The sequence below is a fragment of the Peromyscus eremicus genome, chromosome 22 (assembly GCF_949786415.1).
Source record: "Peromyscus eremicus chromosome 22, PerEre_H2_v1, whole genome shotgun sequence".
NCBI classification, from domain to species: Eukaryota; Metazoa; Chordata; class Mammalia; order Rodentia; family Cricetidae; genus Peromyscus; species Peromyscus eremicus.
In genome coordinates this window covers 10,360,819-10,381,174 of record NC_081437.1, presented here as the reverse complement: position 1 = coordinate 10,381,174, position 20,356 = coordinate 10,360,819, and the positions used below count along the sequence as shown (strand labels likewise).

General features: G+C 46.2%; 1 protein-coding gene across 3 annotated transcripts in view; it reads right to left on the bottom strand.

Moving 5' to 3' along the window:
• The window catches only part of Thada (THADA armadillo repeat containing), a 300,981-nt gene that overhangs the window by 87,817 nt on the left and 192,808 nt on the right, over positions 1–20,356 (bottom strand). For all 3 annotated transcript variants that reach the window (XM_059248542.1, XM_059248543.1, XM_059248544.1), the window contains exon 30: positions 5,772–5,890. In XM_059248542.1, the coding sequence (XP_059104525.1) occupies positions 5,772–5,890 (119 nt within the window). The remainder of the gene's footprint in view (positions 1–5,771; positions 5,891–20,356) is intronic.

Sequence of the window (20,356 nt, the reverse complement as noted above, 5' to 3'; positions counted from 1 at the left end):
GGGTTTTAAAATCTTTCCAGGTGATTCTAGCCTGAGCATTAGGAACTATTATTTAGAATGAAAACTTACTACCAGCCAACCTGGCATTTGATAAGTGCCAGGACCAAGAGTCATAGACTCCTGTGGGGATCTAATGGGACAGCTGTGACGTATGCAAACCATGCTCTATTAAGAGAGAGGACCAGAGCCAGAGTGGTAGTGTACCACTGTCATCCTACATCCTAGTGTGGATGCCTGCAGCTAGAAGGTAGATGTGAGTCTGATGCCAGCCTAGGCTAGAGAGCAAGACTGTCTCAAAGCACAATTAGAACAATCACCACTCCCCTAGGGAGAGGGAGAGAGAGGGAGAGAGGGAGAGAAGAGAGAGGAAGAAAGAGAAAATGAGAGAGATGCTTACATTCATTTTTCAACAAATGGCATTTTCAAAACCTCCCTAATTAAAAAAAAAAAAGGGCAAAATTATTATTTTTTTTTTATAAAGATGAGTGGTGGATGCCAGGTGGTGGCGGCGGCGGCGGCGGCGGCGGCGGCGGCGGCGGCGGCGGCGGCGGCGGCGGCACACACCTTTAATCCTAGCACTGAGGGGGTGGGGGCGCAGAACCAGGTAGATCTCTGTGAGTTCGAGGCTAGCCTGGTCTACAAAGCGAGTTCCAGGACAGCCAGGACTGTTACACAGAGAAATTCTGTCTCGAAAAACAAAACACAAGAAGATGGGTGGTGGTAAAGCTAGGAAGACAACAACATAAATGAAAACAACAATGACCTTGAGGGAGTTGACAGTGCAGAGAGATTTCTGTTTGAAACATTTGCTACTTTCAAATGTTTTAAGTATCAAGTTACTGTCTTAACCTCAGAATTCCAACTTGTAAAACTAAACTTCATGCCCATTAAACAGCAACACTCAACTCTCTACTCTGTCATATGCTGCCAAGGCCATTCTACTTTCTTTCTTTTTTTTTTTTTTTGGTTTTTTTTTTGGTTTTTCGAGACAGGGTTTCTCTGTGTAGCTTTGCGCCTTTTCCTGGAACTCACTTGGTAGCCCAGGCTGGCCTCGAACTCACAGAGATCCGCCTGGCTCTGCCTCCCGAATGCTGGGATTAAAGGCGTGCGCCACCACCGCCCGGCCCCATTCTACTTTCTATGTCTAGGACCTCAACTACTCAGCTTACCATTCCCAAGCCACCTCCATGTTGTAGCATGTGTCAGACTTTCCTTGCTGGAATATAGCTGTGTGGTAGAACTCTGGCCTAGGATGTGCAAAGTCCTGGGTTCAATCCCTAGCACTGGGGTCTGGGAATTTTTCTTTTAAGGTAGAGTAGTATCAGTGCATGCATATATCATATTTTGCTTATACTGTCAGCAGCAAACATGGCTGCTTCTGTGTTTTAGCTACCAGGAATAATGTTGCTATGAGCATGGTTGTACAACTATCTAAGTGCGCGCGCGTGCGCATGCGTGCGTGCGTGCGTGCGTGCGTGCGTGCGTGTGTGTGTGTGTGTATGTGTATACAGGCTTAGGAGAACTGCAAGATTTCATACTAATTCTATTTTTAATTTTTTTTTTTTTTTTTGAGACAGGGTTTCTCTGTGTAGCTTTGCGCCTTTCCTGGAACTTGCTTTGGAGACCAGGCTGGCCTCGAACTCTCTATTTTTAATTTAATTTTTAAATTTTAAGTGTGATACTATTTTCTGCAGCAGACATAAAAAGTGTTAAATAATAATAATAGCAAATGCTTCCATATCATCAAGTGAAAGAAGGAAGCTGTAACTTTTATACTTAATAAAACCTTAGCTATGGAAAAAAAAAAACTATGAAGTAACCACATAAAACTGTTAACCAATAACAGTGGTTTCCATTGGACTGTGGTAAGAGTAGATTTCTTTTCTCTAGTCTTTTTCAAATCTGTGCTGACTATTTGTCCTTGATATGCACTGATAGCTGGGGAAAAGCATGAAAGAAGTTTAGTAGAAATATATTTCCTTTTGACCATCATATCATCCACCCTACTGAGTCTAACGTACACACAGCTCACCAAGTTTTCCTTATCTTTTTGATTTTGGTTTTCTTCTGTTTCTTGAAAAAGTTTCACTGTGTAGCTCAGACTGGCCTGAAATTTGCAACAATCCTTGACTCAGAGCCCACCTAAGTAGTAGGATTAACAGATGTGTACCAACACACATGGTTTATTTCATCAAGTTTTCTAAAAGGAACATCCAATACATATTTACTCTTTTATGACTGACAGAAACACAGGTAACAAACCACTTCTGAAAAATCTGAAGCCCAATATAATTGTAATCCCAAATTATAACCAATGTAAATAAGCCTTTTCCTCTTCTTAACCCTGCTGAAAGAGCTTTTCCAAGTCCTTCCTGTCTGGGCAGGGCAGCAGAGCTGGAGCCTGCAGATAGCAAGGCGGCAGGCAGGGCCACCCTTGGGGACGAGGCTGCATCCTCAGGGGCACCTCTAGACAACCTTTCCAGGCCAGAGGCTAACTCTAATGCTCACTTGGTTCCTGACCTGGGTTGGCTGAGTTTTCTGCCGGGAGTTGGTGACTGCCTCCTTCACACCAAGAGAAAGACTGGCTGAGGAGGCAAGCCAGGAAAAGGGAGAAGGAGGAGACACAAAGGCTTAACGAGCTGATTTCCATAAAGGCTCTGACATCTTGGAATGAAAAGCAGCCTATAAGAGAAAAAGCCTAGTCCTTTACTCAAACCACATTGCCAGCTGGCCATTTATCACCTAAAATTCCCCCAACAACCCCGTGTGTCCTGCTCAACCAGCTCATAGAAATAAATTCTTATTAATCTTGCAAAATCAAAACATGAATATAAACAAAAGTCTTTATGTGCTCTCAATTTTAAACTGCAAATTTAAAGATTCAATTGATTATCCATAGCTCCAATAAACTGTTTTAGAACCCTCTGGAACAAAAGGTTAAGTAACTGGCACACGCCCTAGAATTCTTGTGCTTATTGGACGGAATTGAACTCAATGATCAAATGAACTTCAGGAGAAGAAGGTGTTGCTGCTAGAACTTAAACTAACATTTTCTTTGCCCAGCAACAGTAATTTTTCATAGGTCACAAGAGAAAGATACAGAGAGGCCTCAGTGAGCCCGAGGCACATTTATCTTTCATGTGCAAATAAGCAGGAGTACAGGGCCTCTTCAGCAGTAGGACCTGGACTACTCTGCACTGTGACATCCTCAGGGCAGAGGCAGGGAAGAAAGGATCTGCTTTGAGGGGACTGCCATGACCCCAAATGGGCTCATCTGAGCACGCAGCTAACTGGTATAGAGAAATACCTCCCACAGCAAGAGGCCCTCAGAGACAAGGTAGGCATGGGGCAGGTGAAGGTTTCATTACCTACATGGAGTTCTACGGTCCCCAACTCAGGGCCTGTGGGCACTCCTCAATGATGTGGATAATACAGAACAGCTCGTGCAAAGCTCTGGAATGTGCTGTGCTTTGGCAGCAGGATTTCCTTCCAAACTCTATTCTAGGCTCTGAACACACCCTGATTAATCTTTGTAAAAAAGTATGTTGGGGAGTAAGAGGAGGTCTGGTGTTAGCAACCATCCGCAGACCACCCACTGAGTGGAAAGTTCACACTTGGATAATAGAGAGTTGACTGTCTTGGAGACAGAAAAGTGGCTGTCCTGCACTCTGGGCAAGGAGGCCGAAACCCAGCAAGGCCATGTGACTCACGGCTTCCCTTGCCAGGCTATGGAGATGGGAGGAAAACTCAGAGGAGGTTGGAAGGGACGCTACACTGAGAAGGCTGACTGGACAACAGCGACAGGGACCGTGGGGACACTGCCAAGGCAGGTGGGTTGACGCCACGTCAGCAGCTGTCTTCAGGCACTGAGAAACTCACGTCATCACGGGCTGGCCTGTCCCCCCATCTTCTTCCTCATGCCACAAGAAGGCACGGACTCAGGAAGCAGGCAGGAGACAATTTCCAATGAGCCGAAGCAAAGGGTAGATAGAACTCCTCCTTCACAGCGGCTCAAGAACCAAGGCTTGATACTTGGAGAAGTTATGGCTGGAAAAGGGTTTCAGCAGAGAGACTTCTGGAGGACCTCTACTTCCTGACCCCAGAAATAACAGTGAGGAAGACCTGACCTGTTACTTGGTGAAAAGCTAAGGGACAAATGTGACCCCACGTCTCTGTTCTCCCAGGAAGTGTATCTTAGAGAGGCCAAGGGCACCAGGGCTGCATAGAAGGTAAACGGTATCAGCTGCCATAACTGTATTGGCACTTCAGACAGAAAAGTGCCAATGTCCCTGCTCACAGTTTTAAGTATTACCTGAAACAGTCATCAGACCCCCAACCACCATACACACCACCATGGACACCCACCACTGACTCCCCTTCACAAAAAGGTTTCCTTCAGGAGCTTTCAGTGTGCCTGTGTGATTTTCTCTGCCTCATGGAGGGTTATCCCGTCATTTCACATGGCCACCTTTCTATCTATGCTATTACCTAAGCCTGGAATCCTCCCTGCCTTGGCCATCTGGCAAAACTACCATCTCTGAACGAGCCTGCTGCTGACCCTCCCCCAACTCTGCTCTGGGTCGTGCCTATACTGCTTACATTGTATCACTCTTGTTACCATATCTCAAACACTGAGTGGAAACCCGTGGTCTACTCATCTTTCCAACCTTCCAGGAGCCAGGTCTAGCTCTTAGCTCTTCTCTTTGCATCTGTCTGCGGATCCACAGATCTGCTGACTGACGGTGGCCTGTGGCTCACCAGTACTTTGTTAGTCAGGGTGACTGGGGCCCTCACAATGCCCATTACTGACTTCCCATACAGGGTGGGGATTCTAGCAGAAGTAAACAGAAGCACAACATTTACCAAACAAAACAGAGTGGCTGCTACATTAGACACCAAAATACCAACTCAAAACCTGAGGGAGCATGCTATGGCGTGGGCTAAGGGGTACACTGTCCTCTTCCTCACTGCCTCTGCCGGAGCCAACTCACTCAGAGGCCCTTGCAGGGACAGTCTTACAGGAGCTGGGCACCTAAACCAAGACTTTGAACATGGTGTTAGAAAGACTATTCTCTACATGTAACAAATTCTTTTCACGCCTTATACTCTAAGTTCCAGAATAAATACTGGAACAGAAAGACAAAAGAAAAGAGAAGAAAAAGCCAAGTGCCCATTCCACGTTGCTTACAGATGCTATCCTTCTCTGCACCTAACCATGGCAACTTTGATTTCCCTTTCCCGGTCAAGACCCGTTCAGTGCCTGCTCAAGTCACCCAAGGGTCTTGAAGCAGTAAGCTACCATGGCTCCGAAGGGTTTGTACAATGCAGACCAGTCAACTGCTGTCATTTGTAGTTACAATGTCTACACAGGTACCTGGTAAGGGTAAGAAATTTCGGACTGTTGAATCTTATCACACCTCTGACTCAGCAATTATAGAAAAACTGTCAAGAAAGTATTTTCTTAGCCGGGCGGTGGTGGCACACACCTTTAAATCCCAGCACTTGGGAAGCAGAGGCAGGCGGATCTCTGAGTTCGAGGCCAGTTCCAGGTCAGCCAGGACTGTTACAAAGAGAAACCCTGTCTTGAAAACCAATCCCCCCCCCCCAAAAAAAAAAAGAAAAAGTATTTTCTTTACCACAAGGGTCTAAAATATTCTAGTAAGTCTGAGAAACTCATGTGAATAATTTAAAACTCCTGACAACTAGAAACAGCAATTCTTGAACACACTGCTAACCCGGTGACGCCTCCTCACTTGGGGCTTTTTACATACCTCATGGCTAGCCAGAGTTTGGCTTTGGTACCAGCAGTGACATCACTCAGCTCCTGCTGAAAATCTGCAGTGGTTCTGTGTCTGGAGTCTGTAACGTAGGCTTGTAACAAATGAAAAACCTGAACAGGAAAAGAGAAAAGGCAATATTTTGCTGTGAAAACGCTTTTCATAAATGCTCAGGTCCTCTCTTTCAGATTTCCTCAAAATAGTTCCCTCAAAGGAAACAGACACCTGCAGAGTGTGGCCCTGGTCTGCACAGCGAAGCATGCTGAAAGCTGTAAGGTGGGGAGGACACAGCAGTGGTGAGAAGTCCAGGGCCCAGCCACACCTGTGCTCTATGTGACCCAGTTCCCCAGGTCGGGATCATGGTGACCACATAATCATCTGCCTCAAGAGCTTCTTAGTTAGAAACAACCTATACACTGAGTTGAGCGAAGAAGAGCAATTACTGCTAGGCCTTACATGAAACTAAACTCCAAGTCTTCGTGTAGGAAGGAACTGTGTGTCTAAGTGGTTTAGACGTAAGTCTGGGTTCATTACGACAGTGTGGGCTAACGAGGCAGGCACACCACAGCACGCCTGTGTGGACGGGAAGTGGTGTCTGTAACAGATCTCTCAGACTTTCCCTTGGCAGACAGGGGAAGGGACAGCAAGGGTGCACGCTCTTGACACGTACATGGCAATTATAAACCAGAATTAAAATCTGACAGGGCAGATCCCGAAGGCTCTCTAGTGTTTATATTTAGGATGGTGGCCCTGTTTCACCACACAGGCAAACCAGACCATGGGCAAATGTGTGTGGACTCCACTCAGCAACGGCCCACATTGCCTCTGTGAGGAGCACAAATCTTTGGGGAAGAATGAATGAGACGGAGGGTAGATAAGGTTCTCTGACCTGAAGGACTCACAGTAGACCATTGTCTATATATGATGAGGACGACGGTGGAAACAAAGTACCAAGAAACACATGAAGAACTTTAAAATCTATTTTATTTTATTTTGTTTTTCTGTTTTATCCTCTGCCATGAGTGCTGGGATTACAGACACATGAGCTGCCACCTCTGGCTTTATGTGAGCTCTTGGGATAAGTCCACATGTAAGTATTTACCCAGAGTGCCATCTCCGGGTCTGGGCCTCAGTCTTCCAAGTGCTGGGATTACGGGTATGAGCCACTAGCCCGGATTATCCACCCCCCTCCGCCTGAGATAAGAACTCAAGTAGCCCAGGCTGTCTCAAACTCTCTATGTAGCTGAGGCTGGCGTTGAACAGGATCCGATCCTCCTGCCTCTGCTTCCTGATGGAATTACAGGTGTAGGCCACTGTGCCCAGTGCAGCTTCTCTCTGAAGCAGGAGTCCACAGGAGTGTGCACTCCTCACCCTGTATGAACACCGAGACACGTTCTCTCTGACAAAGGGCCTGTTCTTTCAGACATACCAGGCCAGATGCTGTTCCCTCACCACAGCCTGCAGGGACCAAACCACCCGGCATGGAGCCTGGAGAACTGGGCTGGCTGGGGCTTCTGTTCCTATGTGGTGACTGCCAGAGGGAAAAATACCTCCCTCGGCCTCAATCCCCACTGTCCCGAAAGAGCTGGCAAAGCCACTGGGCCTTGCTTTCTTTTCTACACAGCTGCACTAAACCAACCACCAGGGCTTTCATGTGTCACAGCGCTGTAATTAATCAGCAGACACCAGCAAAACACACGACTGTGGAATTTACTTGTCAAGAGAGCCGTGAGGTTTCCAATGCTTCTCATTTAGAGGCAATCACTTCAGAAATAACTCCCGGTGGATGTTTAAGCTCTGGCCTATATTTGCTCACCTTGCTTGGCAAAAACAAGAGTGTTTTTGCAACGCTTGGTAGCTCTGGCTTATGAATGTCAGCCTACGGGCCCATCAATTCTGTCACCCTGGGCACAAACCAGACAACAATTGCGACCCTAGTCACTCCCCAAGGACAGAGAGTGATCTGTCTGCACCCGACAAGTGGATACAGAGGTGCATGTAGGCAAACCTGGCAGAAACAAGCAAGTGGCAGAGCAACCCAAATTGAGCACATGTCAGAGAAGCAGACGAGACTGGGGCAGGGAAGGAAAAGGAGAAGGATGAGAAGACAGGTGAAGGAGAGGAAAGGCTTGCAAACAAACGTGAAGTAGATTAGTGTTTCTGAGAAATACTAATGAAAATACTGGAATGCACAACCACCCTCACATGTTGTTTCTAACACTGGACTCAAGAAAAACTAGACAATCATTAGTGTGAAGTTCAGAGAGAAGGCCAGGGAGCTCTGGAAAGAGCCACCTGCTCCTCAGCTCTTGGGGCAGGCAGATGTAAGGCCACTCTTCTCTCTCCCCACTTTGCCTAAAGTGTTGGTAGAGTATGGTTGAGCCCAGGCCTGGGATAACCTGCAAACAGCCGGAAGCAAGTATAGAGAAGCTAGAGCTGCCAGCCAGAGAAGGATCAGAACTCATCAGACACTGGGATGCCGCCAAGGACAGTACTAGTGTGGACCCCAAGTCTGCAACAGGACTCAGGGCCCCCAAGTCTGCAACAGGACTCAGGGCCCCCAAGTCTGCAACAGTACTCAGGGACCCCAAGTCTGCAACAGTACTCAGGGGACCCAAGTCTGCAACAGTACTCAAGGACCCCAAGTCTGCAACAGGACTCAGGGGCCCCGAGTCTGCAACAGTACTCAGGACCCCAAGTCTGCAACAGTACTCAGGACCCCAAGTCTGCAACAGGACTCAGGGGCCCAAGTCTGCAACAGGACTCAGGGGGCCCAAGTCTGCAACAGTACTCAGGACCCCAAGTCTGCAAGAGTACTCAGGGGGTCCCAAGTCTGCAACAGTACTAAGGGGCCCAAGTCTGCAACAGTACTCAGGGCCCCAAGTCTGCAGCGGCATTCAAACACCCAGCCCACATATACTTATTAAGTAGTACTAGTACCAGAAAGTGTCCTAGGAACTGCAGCAGAGACCAGTCCTTCCTCTCCTGCAGCTTATGTTAGTCACAGAGAAACGGAAAGCCAGCAGCCTCCCTGCTGCTGCATGGGCACATCATCATCACCTACCTGGCTTTTCATGATTGCATGCTTGTGACTCCAGGGCATGGCAGGAACTCAACAAGCACTTCCTGTATAGCACAGATGCTGGTACTTGGTATCTCTTCTAACATTAACTCTCTCAGGGCACACTCCCATGGACCCTGTACACTTGCAGTAGGTACCAAGTGTGTTCAGGGTAGACACACAGCTAAAAGATACTATGCTCCTCACACCCCCATGACTCCCAATGTAATAGGACAGCAAGGTCTAATGAATCCTGAGACTCCCATTCACAGCACACACTCTGGAGGCAGACATGGCTGTAAACCAATGACTGGCTATGTCCTTAGGTCCACTGACTTAACTTCTTCTGTTTCCCAACAGTGAATAGATGGCAGTCTCTTCTTTCTTTTCAGTTATTACTTTGAGAGAGAGAGAGAGAGACAGAGAGACAGAGAGACAGAGACAGAGAGAGAGACAGAGAGCACATGCGCACACGTGTAGAGGTCAGAGGACATCTTCTGGCAACCAGTTCTGGTGATGGAACTGAAGCACTTGTACTCTCTAGGCTGAGTCATCTTGCTAGTCCAGTAGCTCCCTCTGTGGGAATATGTTCCAAGATCACTGGTGGGTACCTGAAACCTTGCTTTATATAAACCCTACTGAACAGTATATTTCCCCCTCCTCACTGCCCCCAACACCTCTACAAAAAATTTAACTTTCACACTAATCACAACAAAAAAGAAACAACAGTAATAAAACAAAAAACAACAATATACTGTAATAGACGTTACTTAAAACCTATATATGTCTATTTCTGGAACTTACTTTCTTCTCCTTTTGTTTTCTTTTCTTTTTTTCCCAGTTTCCCTGTATAGCTCTGGCTGTCCTGGAACTTGCTCTGTAGACCAGGCTGGCCTGAACTCAGAGATTCACCTGCCTCTGCCTCCAGAGCACTGGGATTAAAGGTATGGGCTACTACCGCCCAGTTTGGAACTTCAGTATTTTCAGATGGCAGCTGATGGTAATTGAAACTTCAGAAAGAGCCACTAATGGGAACAGAGGGACAATAATGTTTAAATAATGAAATAATGTTTCTCTTTTGACTAGAGAGATGTGCTTATTTTCACACACACACACACACACACACACACACACACACACACACACACGCACACAAACACCCCTACCTATCTGGCATACATTACATTCCTACTGTGCATGCATTTGTCTGTCTCCTCCCTATAAACCCCATTCTGAAAATAAAGACGTCATTATAGAAGGACTGATATTCTTACCTGTCATGAAAAGAAACTTTCTGGAGTCAAAGGAAGAGTATGTAACCGGGGAGACTGAATTTGAAAGAAAAGGAAAGGGTCCTATCACCCACATGGAGGCTCATAACTGCATGTAACTCCAGTTCCAGAGGATCTGATGCACCATTCTGGCTTCTACAGGCTCCAGACACACATGACAGACACATGCACATACTCACATAGCTATAACAATTTAAAAAAATATCTTTAAAAAGTGTTTAATATGCAATATTGGATAGCTAACTGTAACAATGTGGCACACTAAATGAAAACATTAATAGGAGAAAATTAGGGATGGAGGAGAGGAAAGTACATGGAAATCTTTTATACTACCAACATAGTATTTTTCATAAGTCTGAATTTGTTTTCAAATCGACTACTAATCATACAGGGTGCTGGGACGGCTCAGGGGTGAGAAGTGGTTCTATCTGATAAGAGGATTAGCAGGCTGTGTGTCTCAGGCTGAGAAAGACCTCAGAGACAACGTGATGGAACTTATGCGGCCAGCAGAGTCCTCTTCAAGGGAAACATCAATGATAGGAGCTGTGCCTTGGAGAGAGATGTCAAGGGTAGATGGAGGCTGTAGTAGACAAGGCAGGAGGCCCAGGACCATGGCAGAAGTCTAGTGAAGAGGTGATGTGTGGGAACCAGGGACTGAAGACTAATAGTCTTGTGGGCTATGAGGCCTCATGGCCTACACAGTGCCTCTATAAAACCACTGAGAGCTGGGAGACATACCAGCAGCGTCCCTATTTTCAACTTCTTTTGAAAACTCACAAGATCAACTTGTAGTAGATGCAACAAGTCACAAGTCACCTGTCCACAGTGGGATGGCAGGAGTTACTTACTGCCCATTACCTTGATTGCTAAGGGGGTATTAATGCCATCCATCACTGCTCATTTCTTTTTTTAACTTTGGAAAATCAAAATTAAAATAAAATATTTACAGAGTCTAAGACTGTATCAAAGGTCTGAAAGGAAAGGACAGAGAGTCATGAGTTTAAATGATCCCTCTAGGTTTCTGTCCAGGACAGCATTCTGATTTTGTGGTACCCTCTAACAACCACATCTAAACGCTAGCAGCATGAATACAGAGGAAAGCACACATGTGATCTTCTTGGGCTGGCAAGCAGGGCAACAGCTGGGGAAAAAGAAGTTGGGCATCAGGACAGCCACTCTTGACTTGGGAAGTTGGGCTACCTTTCAAGAGGGTCAGAAGGGCATCCCAGCAGGTCTGAGAATGAGGGAGGGGACTGGCTGAGCTTGGACTTGACATCTCATTTACTGAGATGTGGAGTGGGGACCATCTATGTGATGTGTTCTCTAGTCAGTCATTTGCTGTACAAAACGGCAATTCTCTTGAGATGAAAGGGAACTCTGCTCACCTCGTCACCTTAGAACAGAGGACAGACAGTTTACCTCTGGGTATAGCAGGTCCCTATGGTAGATTCAGAGGTGTCATCAATGAAAAACAAAGTAGAAGAAAGCTTTGTTGCTGAAGATAAGTATGACCCATGGCTCGGCTGGCAGAGGTTCTTGCCACACAAACCTGGAAAGGTGAGGTCAGAACCAAAGTCCAAGTAGAAGGAGAGAAATGACTTTACACAGTCACTCCCTGACCTTCACACCAACACTGTGGTACCCCCGCCCCCCAACATCACCTCAGTCAGAAAGAGGCAGAGCTAATCCGGGCTGGCAGCAGCATGTCCCACTATCACAAGCATGGGCTGGTCAGCCCTGCCCCAGGGAGGGGTGGTCCCTTGAGGGGATGCACTGAGTGAAGGGAGGGATCCTATACTTCTTGCACTGAAAAACCAAGCCTTAATGAGACACCACATTGAGAACCTGGAAGCAGTTAGAGTCCCCCTCTACCCAGACTCTAAACACAGAGAGACTGGGGGGTGGGGTGCAGGCATCTGTGGGAAGCACAGGGCCCACTTGGGCAGCCCAGAATCTTAAAAGCAGCTCCATAGCACAAATGTAATGCATTCTGAATAAATGTTATGGGTCTAAAAAGTCATGAGGCGATTCCCTAAAAAATAAAACCTCACACTACACTAGTAAAGTATGTCTGGTTTATGCTGCGGAACTAAAACAGTGACTTGTGTGGGACAAGATCAAGATGATATATGGCTGTTTGGGAATGCAATGATGCCGAGACAGGTTTTCTTCTTCACTGAGCGTGGCCCACTTTCAGGCCAGTTTCCCCCTTAAATCAACAGCAGCTGAGCTCCAGGAGCCAGCAGGCCCAGCAGGCCAGGGCAGGCCTTGAGAAGGGCCAACTCTAGTAGGAAAAGAGACACTCCAAAGGTTAGACCTAAAGGGGGTAAGTAGATAGAACCATCAATGATCCTAAACGATGATGATCAAATGCTAATCGATTTACTTTTGCGGTTGGATTCTGCTAAAAAAAAATTAAGTCCAGTCTTTCCCTCTTGCAGCGTATAGACTGGGCAAGCACTGCGTTCCTATTCCACTGAGCCCAGCACACCCGCCTGCATCTGCCTTCCTGCTTGTCTTCTGCATTGCTCTAACCCCCCAGCTAAGTCAGTGCCACATTTTTCCAAGCTCAATGTTTACACAGGATTTTATTTCGACTGGTAAAACATCTGTATTTTTTTAGGGACTTAAATAAATGATCTATGCCAGGAATGTACAGTATAGGGTGATGTCAGACCCCCACACCCCCACTTTATCGACTCACTGGTCAGAACAGGCAAACTGTTTAAGCCTGTAGCTGGGAATGTGAATGTTTATCCTGTCAACTTAATTCATACAAACAGAACTAAAGGCAGGCAGGCAGAAGTATTTTATGGCTTTAAGTCAGACTGAAAAGGGGGGTTAGGAGGAGGATGGCTGAGGGAAGAATCTAAACTTTCTAATTCACAGAAGCATGCCTCATCACATAACTGCTGGGAGTGGATATAACAACACTTCAAAGGCAGATCCCGCACATACGTATGCGTGTGTTACTGGGAAGGCCAGGGAGAAGATCCAGCAGCACCCGTCCGTCAGTTCCGATCACTGCAGCCAGGCTTGCAGGATTAGCTAGCTCTCTGCTTCAGGCACACTGGAGACCCAGGTAGGTAGCCTGTAGCTTCTCAGGAGCACCCTTCTTGTTGCTTGGGCTTGCTGGGCACATGCACTTTTCTACACCACTTGTACACAGAGCCCAGTGAAGTGGTTCTTATTGCCAGCCACACTGTCACAGACAGTGTGAGTATGGGCTTTAGACAGCACCTTAATGACACTTGAGTTCCTGAGCTGGGTCAGTCCTTAGAAGAAGGGCTTGTGCCACCCACAATCATCCCACAATGGACTCTCTATTAGAGAGAAGGGTAGGAAGTATTTCCAGTGGCTGCTCCCCCAAACCTCAGCCTGTTTATGAGATGAGAGAACACATCCCGTGAAGTTCTTGGGCAGCAGTGTTGTTGCTATGTGGAGAGGACACTTAATCCCAGGTGAAGCTACTTCTCGCTTGAGCAGCCTAAGGAGTGTGTCACTGGGAATACACCACATACGTGGAAGGACTGAAACACACCAATCCCCTAAAGGAGTGTGTGGAAAGTCACCATGTCCCGCCTTTCTAGAGCTCTCCCATCAGACTGGTCAGGGGCACAAAGACCTTGCACCTGGATGATGTCTTTCTTCCAACAGTTACTTTGACATATGGCTGTCAGTTTTCCTAAAGGCAAGCCCTGAGGGTAACACTCACAAGTTCAAAACCCTCTTCAAGGACTTGCTGGCCCTGAAAGCTCAACCTACCTTTCCACTTCATAAGCCTATTCTGAGTCCATAGGAGATGAGCTCCCACTCTTGACAACCTAACAAATGCTACTTGGTCCAGCCTGGCCCTTTCCATTTTCCTTCTACTCTCTCCAACCGGGCTATAGGAATTCTACTTAAACCACAGGGCCAACTTCAAACATTTCTGGGCTGGCCTACTGCGCTCGTGCCCCTCCCTAAGACTCTCAATTCTTCCTTAGTGCTCAACAGTCTTGTCCACCGCCCCTCCACCCCTCCAAAGGGAGCAGTGCTGAGGACTGAACTCAGAGCATCCTCATGCATGCCAGGCAAGCTCTTTGTTACTAAGCCACATGTCTAGCCCTTTGAACCCGTCTGTCATCAGTTATCAATCTGCAATGTTCTTGCCTAGAGTAGAGGTCCTCAAAGCAAGAACTGTGTCTTATTCTTCCCCACAGCTCCTCGGGGCCCCAAGGACATTGGATTCCTGTCTGGAGGAAGAAGACTCACTAAACCGAGGGACTTGTTGATTAGGAACTCTACCACACTCACTTAGGAAGGGAGGACGAGCTGAATCTGAGTTTGCATTCGTTCTGAAAGGTCATGACAGTGCTACACATTTTACAATGCCATTAGGAACCTGGCTCCCAGAAGCAGTGTCAAGGAAGCTATTCAATCTTTATCTGTTCAAACTAAAAAACTTTTAGCTTTCACTGCTGAGAAACTATGTGTAAAAATTTAAACATTACAATTTATTTGCAAAACCAGTCTATTTAAGTCACCCCTCCCCCCATCAGATAAAGTCTCACTGTAGCCCAGGCTAGCATAGTACTTGCTATGTAGCTCAGGCTGGCTTCAAACTTGTGGCAATCCTCTCCTTCACCTCCTTAGTGCTGGGATTATTGGCACGAGTCATTATGCCTGGCTAGGAGACCATTTAAGTTTTCTGGATAATAACTGGATCCTTAAGGACTTGAGATCAATAGTGAAGTCTGTGATATAGCAAAACCTATCAAAAACCAACCAAGTAGAGGCTGGAGAGATGACTCAGCAGTTAAGAGCACCGGCTGCTCTTCCAGAGGACCTGGATTCAAACCCCAGTACCCACATGGCAGCTCTCTGTTTGTAACTCCAGGTCCAAAGGATCCTGTGTCCTCTTCTAGTCTCCTTGGGCACCAGACATGCATGTGCTACACATGCAGGCAAAATACTCATATACATGAAAACAAACAAGCAAGCAAGCAAGCAAGCAAATAAATACCAACCAACCAACCAACCAACCAAACACAACTAACCAATAAAAATAACAGACAATTTCAGTCAAGAAATTCAGTCAAGTTAATTTAATACAGGAGCAGGTATGTCGGTGGTGGCATAATTTAAAACAAAATTAGTCAAGAATGAATTATGCTGAAGTCAACTGATGCCCCAAGGATTCTTTTTTGTTTGTTTGTTTTGTTTTGTTTTGTTTTTTCAAGACAGGTTTCTATGTGTAGTTTTGGTGCCTGTCCTGGATTTTGCTCTGTAGACCAGGCTGGCCTCGAACTCACAGGGATCCGCCTGCCTCTGCCTCCCGAGTGCTGGGATTAAAGGTGTGTGCCACTACCGCCCGGCACCCCAAAGATTCTTATATTACTTGTTTATATCTGAAAAACTATAATACAGAGCTTAAAATATTTAGAGAGGGTAGAATAAGAGAAAGCATGCAGGAGGCAGAAGCAGGCAGATCCCTGAGCTAGAGGTCAGCTAAGGCTTCATAGTGAGACTTTGTCTCAAAAAGGGGGCAGGGCTAGATCTCCAAACTTACTTAATTTACACACAATATTTTTTTTCATGGTGCTCTCTAGGCCAAAGGAAGTATCTAATGCTTTGAATTCATTGAGTGAGTAGGTCCAAATGACCCAATTAACAACTCTGTGGCTGTTTGAAAAATAATACACCTAGGCTAAAAGGACTTCTGTGTATGACTCCCTTTCAAACAGCCACAATACTTACTAATGGATGGATATGCCCTTGACTTCCCACGCCCTGGACTCCTCTTACTGCTGCTCCATGTTCACTTCCTGTGACACTTACTCTCTATCAGAGCAGCTACCCTGTGTCAATTCTACAAAGTCCCGACAGCATCAACGGGCGGGCGGGCACCAGCTAATGTTTCTAACTGCGACTCTGAGCTCGGGGTTCACACGCCTGACAGATGTCCAGTATCATGCACTGCTCTCCCAGTTTGAAAATATCCTATGCCTTGGCACATCCCTTTGGGAACTGTAAATATTAGCAAAGAATATAAACAATGTACAGATGAAATATAAATAACCAATAAACATACAAGAAAATGTTTACTTTCACTAAGGTTTAAGGAAATGAATAACAATGTTTTTTCCTCTTAACAGAAAGCAGAGGGTTTCATAGGCATCTTTACACACCTATATCCTTTACTCTGTTCTTACACACGCACCTGATCGTCTTCCACCTCTCAGGCCCCAAACAATGTATTTTTAAACCAAAGTTATTTGACAAAGTTTTTGAAAAGGCAAAACCCAATTAATAACTAGCTAAGAAAATAAGATTATGAATTCATCAATAAGCTAGAAGTTGACCAGCAAAGCCATGTTTTTATACATATAACGTATTATACTTTACATGGGAGCTAGGCAAAGCAACTCCACAGCAAGTTTGCCAGTGGCTATCAAAATGGAAAACATGTACTTTCTTCAGTTTACAACGTCCTATGTGTTTCCAGGTGTTTATTTTGCAGACATAACTTCCAGGTGTGGTTAAAGGAATACATGTTCAAGAATGATCTCCAGCAATATTAATCATAATAGGAAAGCTTAGAAACGATTGATACAGAACCAGTTGGAAAAACTATGGCATATTCTTGTGAGTATCATAGCCAAACTGTACAGCCATTAAAAAGAATTGTAAATGTACATGTTCTTACTGGGAACGTTTCTAAGTCATACTGTTAAACAAAAAAGGAAACTATAAATGCTAAGATCATATTTGTATTGCTGTCCAATTATCAACAGTAGAGGTTGGGTTTTTACATTCAATATTTTAAATTCTGTAATTTATAAAGCTTTTTAGTAAGAATGCATTCTCCTTCTAAGTTTTTTCTTTTGAAATAATTACAGCCCCCTTCTATTTGCTAAAAAGTAATCTGTGTACCTTTTGCCAAGTTTCGTCTAACAGTAACAACTTAGATAATTGCCTTACATCAAACCCAGAAAATCTGTCTGGGTGCGAGCTCCTGTTTATAATCCTGGCCCTTCGGATGTAGGGGCAGGAGGATTGGGAGCTCAAGGGTACTCTCAGCTACAAAACAAGTGTAAGGCCAGCCTGGGCTACAGAGACCCCATCTCAAAATGTCAGCCAAACAAAACGAAACCCAGAAAATTCCCACAAGAGCACTGCTCTTAACCTTAACCAGCTGGTGGGCATTTCTCCATGCACCGTGCGTGTGTGGAGGCCACTCTGCGGCAGGCACAGTTGTGATGCTGTCACATCAAGTGACAGGATGGTCCCATCACCATAGAGGAAGAGGGCATCACTCATGGAACCAAACCAACAAAGATCAAAATATACTTTAAAAAATACAGTATTCCCCAACTCCACACTCCAAAGGAAACCCTGCATGCTCATCACTGAGACAGGTGGCCATGTGATATTTTACCAAGAGATTAAAAAGAAAAAGAAAGAAAAAGAAAAAAAGAACATCTCAGAGACTCAGAATGGGAGGCTCTTCAGACATTCTCATTCTACAGCAGTGGGGCCCTCCTCCTCCTCCTCTTCATCTCCTGTCTTCTTCCAGATGGCTCAAGCTTACTATGTAGCCAGGATGACTTGAACTTGAGATCCTCCTGCCTTAGGATCCTGAGCACTGGGGTGGCAAGTGTGCATGTACTTTACCTGGCTCCTGGACTTACCCTTCAACTTTTTAGTTTTTTTGTTTGTTTGTTTGTTTTCGAGACAGGGTTTCTCTGTGTAGTTTTGGTGCCTGTCCTGGATCTCGCTCTGTAGACCAGGCTGGCCTCAAACTCACAGAGATCTGCCTGCCTCTGCCTCCAGAGTGCTGGGATTAAAGGTGTGCGCCGCCGCCGCCGCCGCCGCCGCCGCCGCCGCCGCCGCCGCCGCCGCCGCCGCCACCACCACCACCGCCCGGCCTCAACTTTTTAGTTTTACACCTAGTGGTCCCTGAAGAGCAGCAGGCCAGGGAAAGGCACCAGGGGGAGGTGGGTAGCAGCACTCTTGAGCACTTGGGTGACATGTCCAGCGCTGTCTTTTGGCAGGCAAGGCTAACAGAAGCATAGAGCCGTGATGTTGATAGACAACTTTCTGGGTTTCAAAGCAGCTATAATATTTCCCTTGTAAAAAAGTCTGAATCGGAGAAAACAGTTTGGCATTTAGCATCTGGTCTTCGGGCTGATTAGTGAATATTATCCAAGCCACCCAGTTAGGGACTTGGACAAAGTGCCTTAGGAACTCCCTAAGGCCCTTCAAGGCTGCACCTGGGCCAGAGCCAGAGCTCCGGAGGCTGCTAGAATCCATGTCCTGTGGTAACAGACAGACTCCTCTGTCTGAAAACTGAAGATGGAATTTCTTTTTTTACATGCTGTCAGTTGTAGCTTATTTCAAAGGTCATCGAAGTAAACAAAAGGGAGAGGCTGACTCTTTAAAAGTCAGAAAGTGACAACTGTTTATAAAGTGACTGTTTATATTTTCACATGGAGGAAGGAAAAGTATGATTGCTCTAAGTCCCTAGGAATGGAGATGTGGGCGGCTTCCCTGTCACCCTCCCCCAGTCTGTTTGTTCCTTTGCCACTCAGCCCCTCCAGCAGAGGGAACATCTGTGGCACTCATTTTTGGGAATTCGACAGTTCTAGCCAATGGCTGGAGCCGGTGCAATAAGCGGGGCCATGTTTCAGGTGGCCTTGGAGCCCTTTAGTGATAACTCGGCCTCCACAGCCCCACCGAGCCTGTGCACTCTCTTAAAGCCATACAGGCAGGCCGGAGCAAGTTCTCTCCAAACCCTGAGCCCAGTTTCCTTTGAGGACACTTCAGGGAACAGTGATTCTGTGAGATCTTACTGCAGGGAACAGCCAGCGAAAGGGACCCCGGCAAGCCTCCTTTGATTTCCAGTCATCACATTTGGCCGAGATGACAATGAACTCTGGATGATCAGCATGCATGAACTTGTAAATGGATTTCAATCATTCCTAGGCATATTCGGTGATAATGAGACCCAGATGGTATTGCAATAACCACCTAAGTGGCACTGTGCATGAGTCAATCAAAGTGAGACTCTCTGATAAGAACTTCCTATCTTTCTACTTGTTTGTTAAGGCTCAGCTCACCAACTCCCTCTATGAAGTTCTCTTTAACAATGCCAGGTCATGCTGATGTTGATTGAAATACTATTTATCCTTTTATGTAAACCATGTCCAACAGAATCTTCCTAGAGTAGAAAGTTTGTCCATTTGATTTTTAAATGTAAGGCAATTTCCAATCAGTACTCACAAGGTTAACTTAATTGTGGTATACATCTGTAATCCCAGGGAAAGGGCTGCCATGAATTCAGTGCCAACCTGTGCTACACAGCAAGGGACTGTCTTAAAAACAAAAACAAAACAAAAGTCGACCAAAGCGGCTGCAAACGGGAGAGGAGGCGAGTCCTCAGGTGGACTATGCTTGGCGAAGGGCAGCCAGCCCGTCTCCCTGGCTTGTTGAGAAGTCACGTTGTTTACCTCAGATCCCCTGTGAGGGCGTTTGCAGTCTTCCCTCTAAACCGGCTTCAGCTTCTGAAGCTACTCTCTTGGCCTCATTTGCTGAACAGCTAACAGAGCGAGGACTGCTGGGAAGGAATCGCCCTCCCCAAGCATCAGCTGCTCTGCCTCCCCATCACCGTACTGCTGGGAGGCTCTGAGGACCAACCTGGGGAAGGTCTGAAGTTAGAACGGATGTTTACACAGACAAGCTCTCTCAGCCATTATTGGGACAGACTGCAATGGGACAAGAAGACATCCTTGGTTCCCATCAGATTCACACTGAGAAGCTTTTGGCTTTGGATCAGTGGTCCTAACTATGCCATGATGTTACCCCTGGAACATCTGGCAATACCTAGAGCATTTCTGGTTGTCACAACCTAAAAACTACCAGAACCTCCAGGTCCAGACCAGGAATGCTGGTAAAATGCTCTACAAGGCACAGTACACCCTTTCATAACTAGGAAGTACCCAGGCCAAAATGGAGGAGCACTGAGGTGAAAAGCTTTGGTGACCTGTCAAATCACAGGCTCCAGGCCAGGCCAGGCTGTGACTAAGAAGACTGCAGCCTCTTTGAGCTTTACTTTCCTCACATGTAAAATGGTGTTCATGAGACAACGCATGTCATGGGGTAAAATGAGGTCTAAAAAGCACCTGATGTGAAAAGTGCTTGGTGATTATGCTTTAACAACTGTCGTCCTGAATAATGAATGGCAT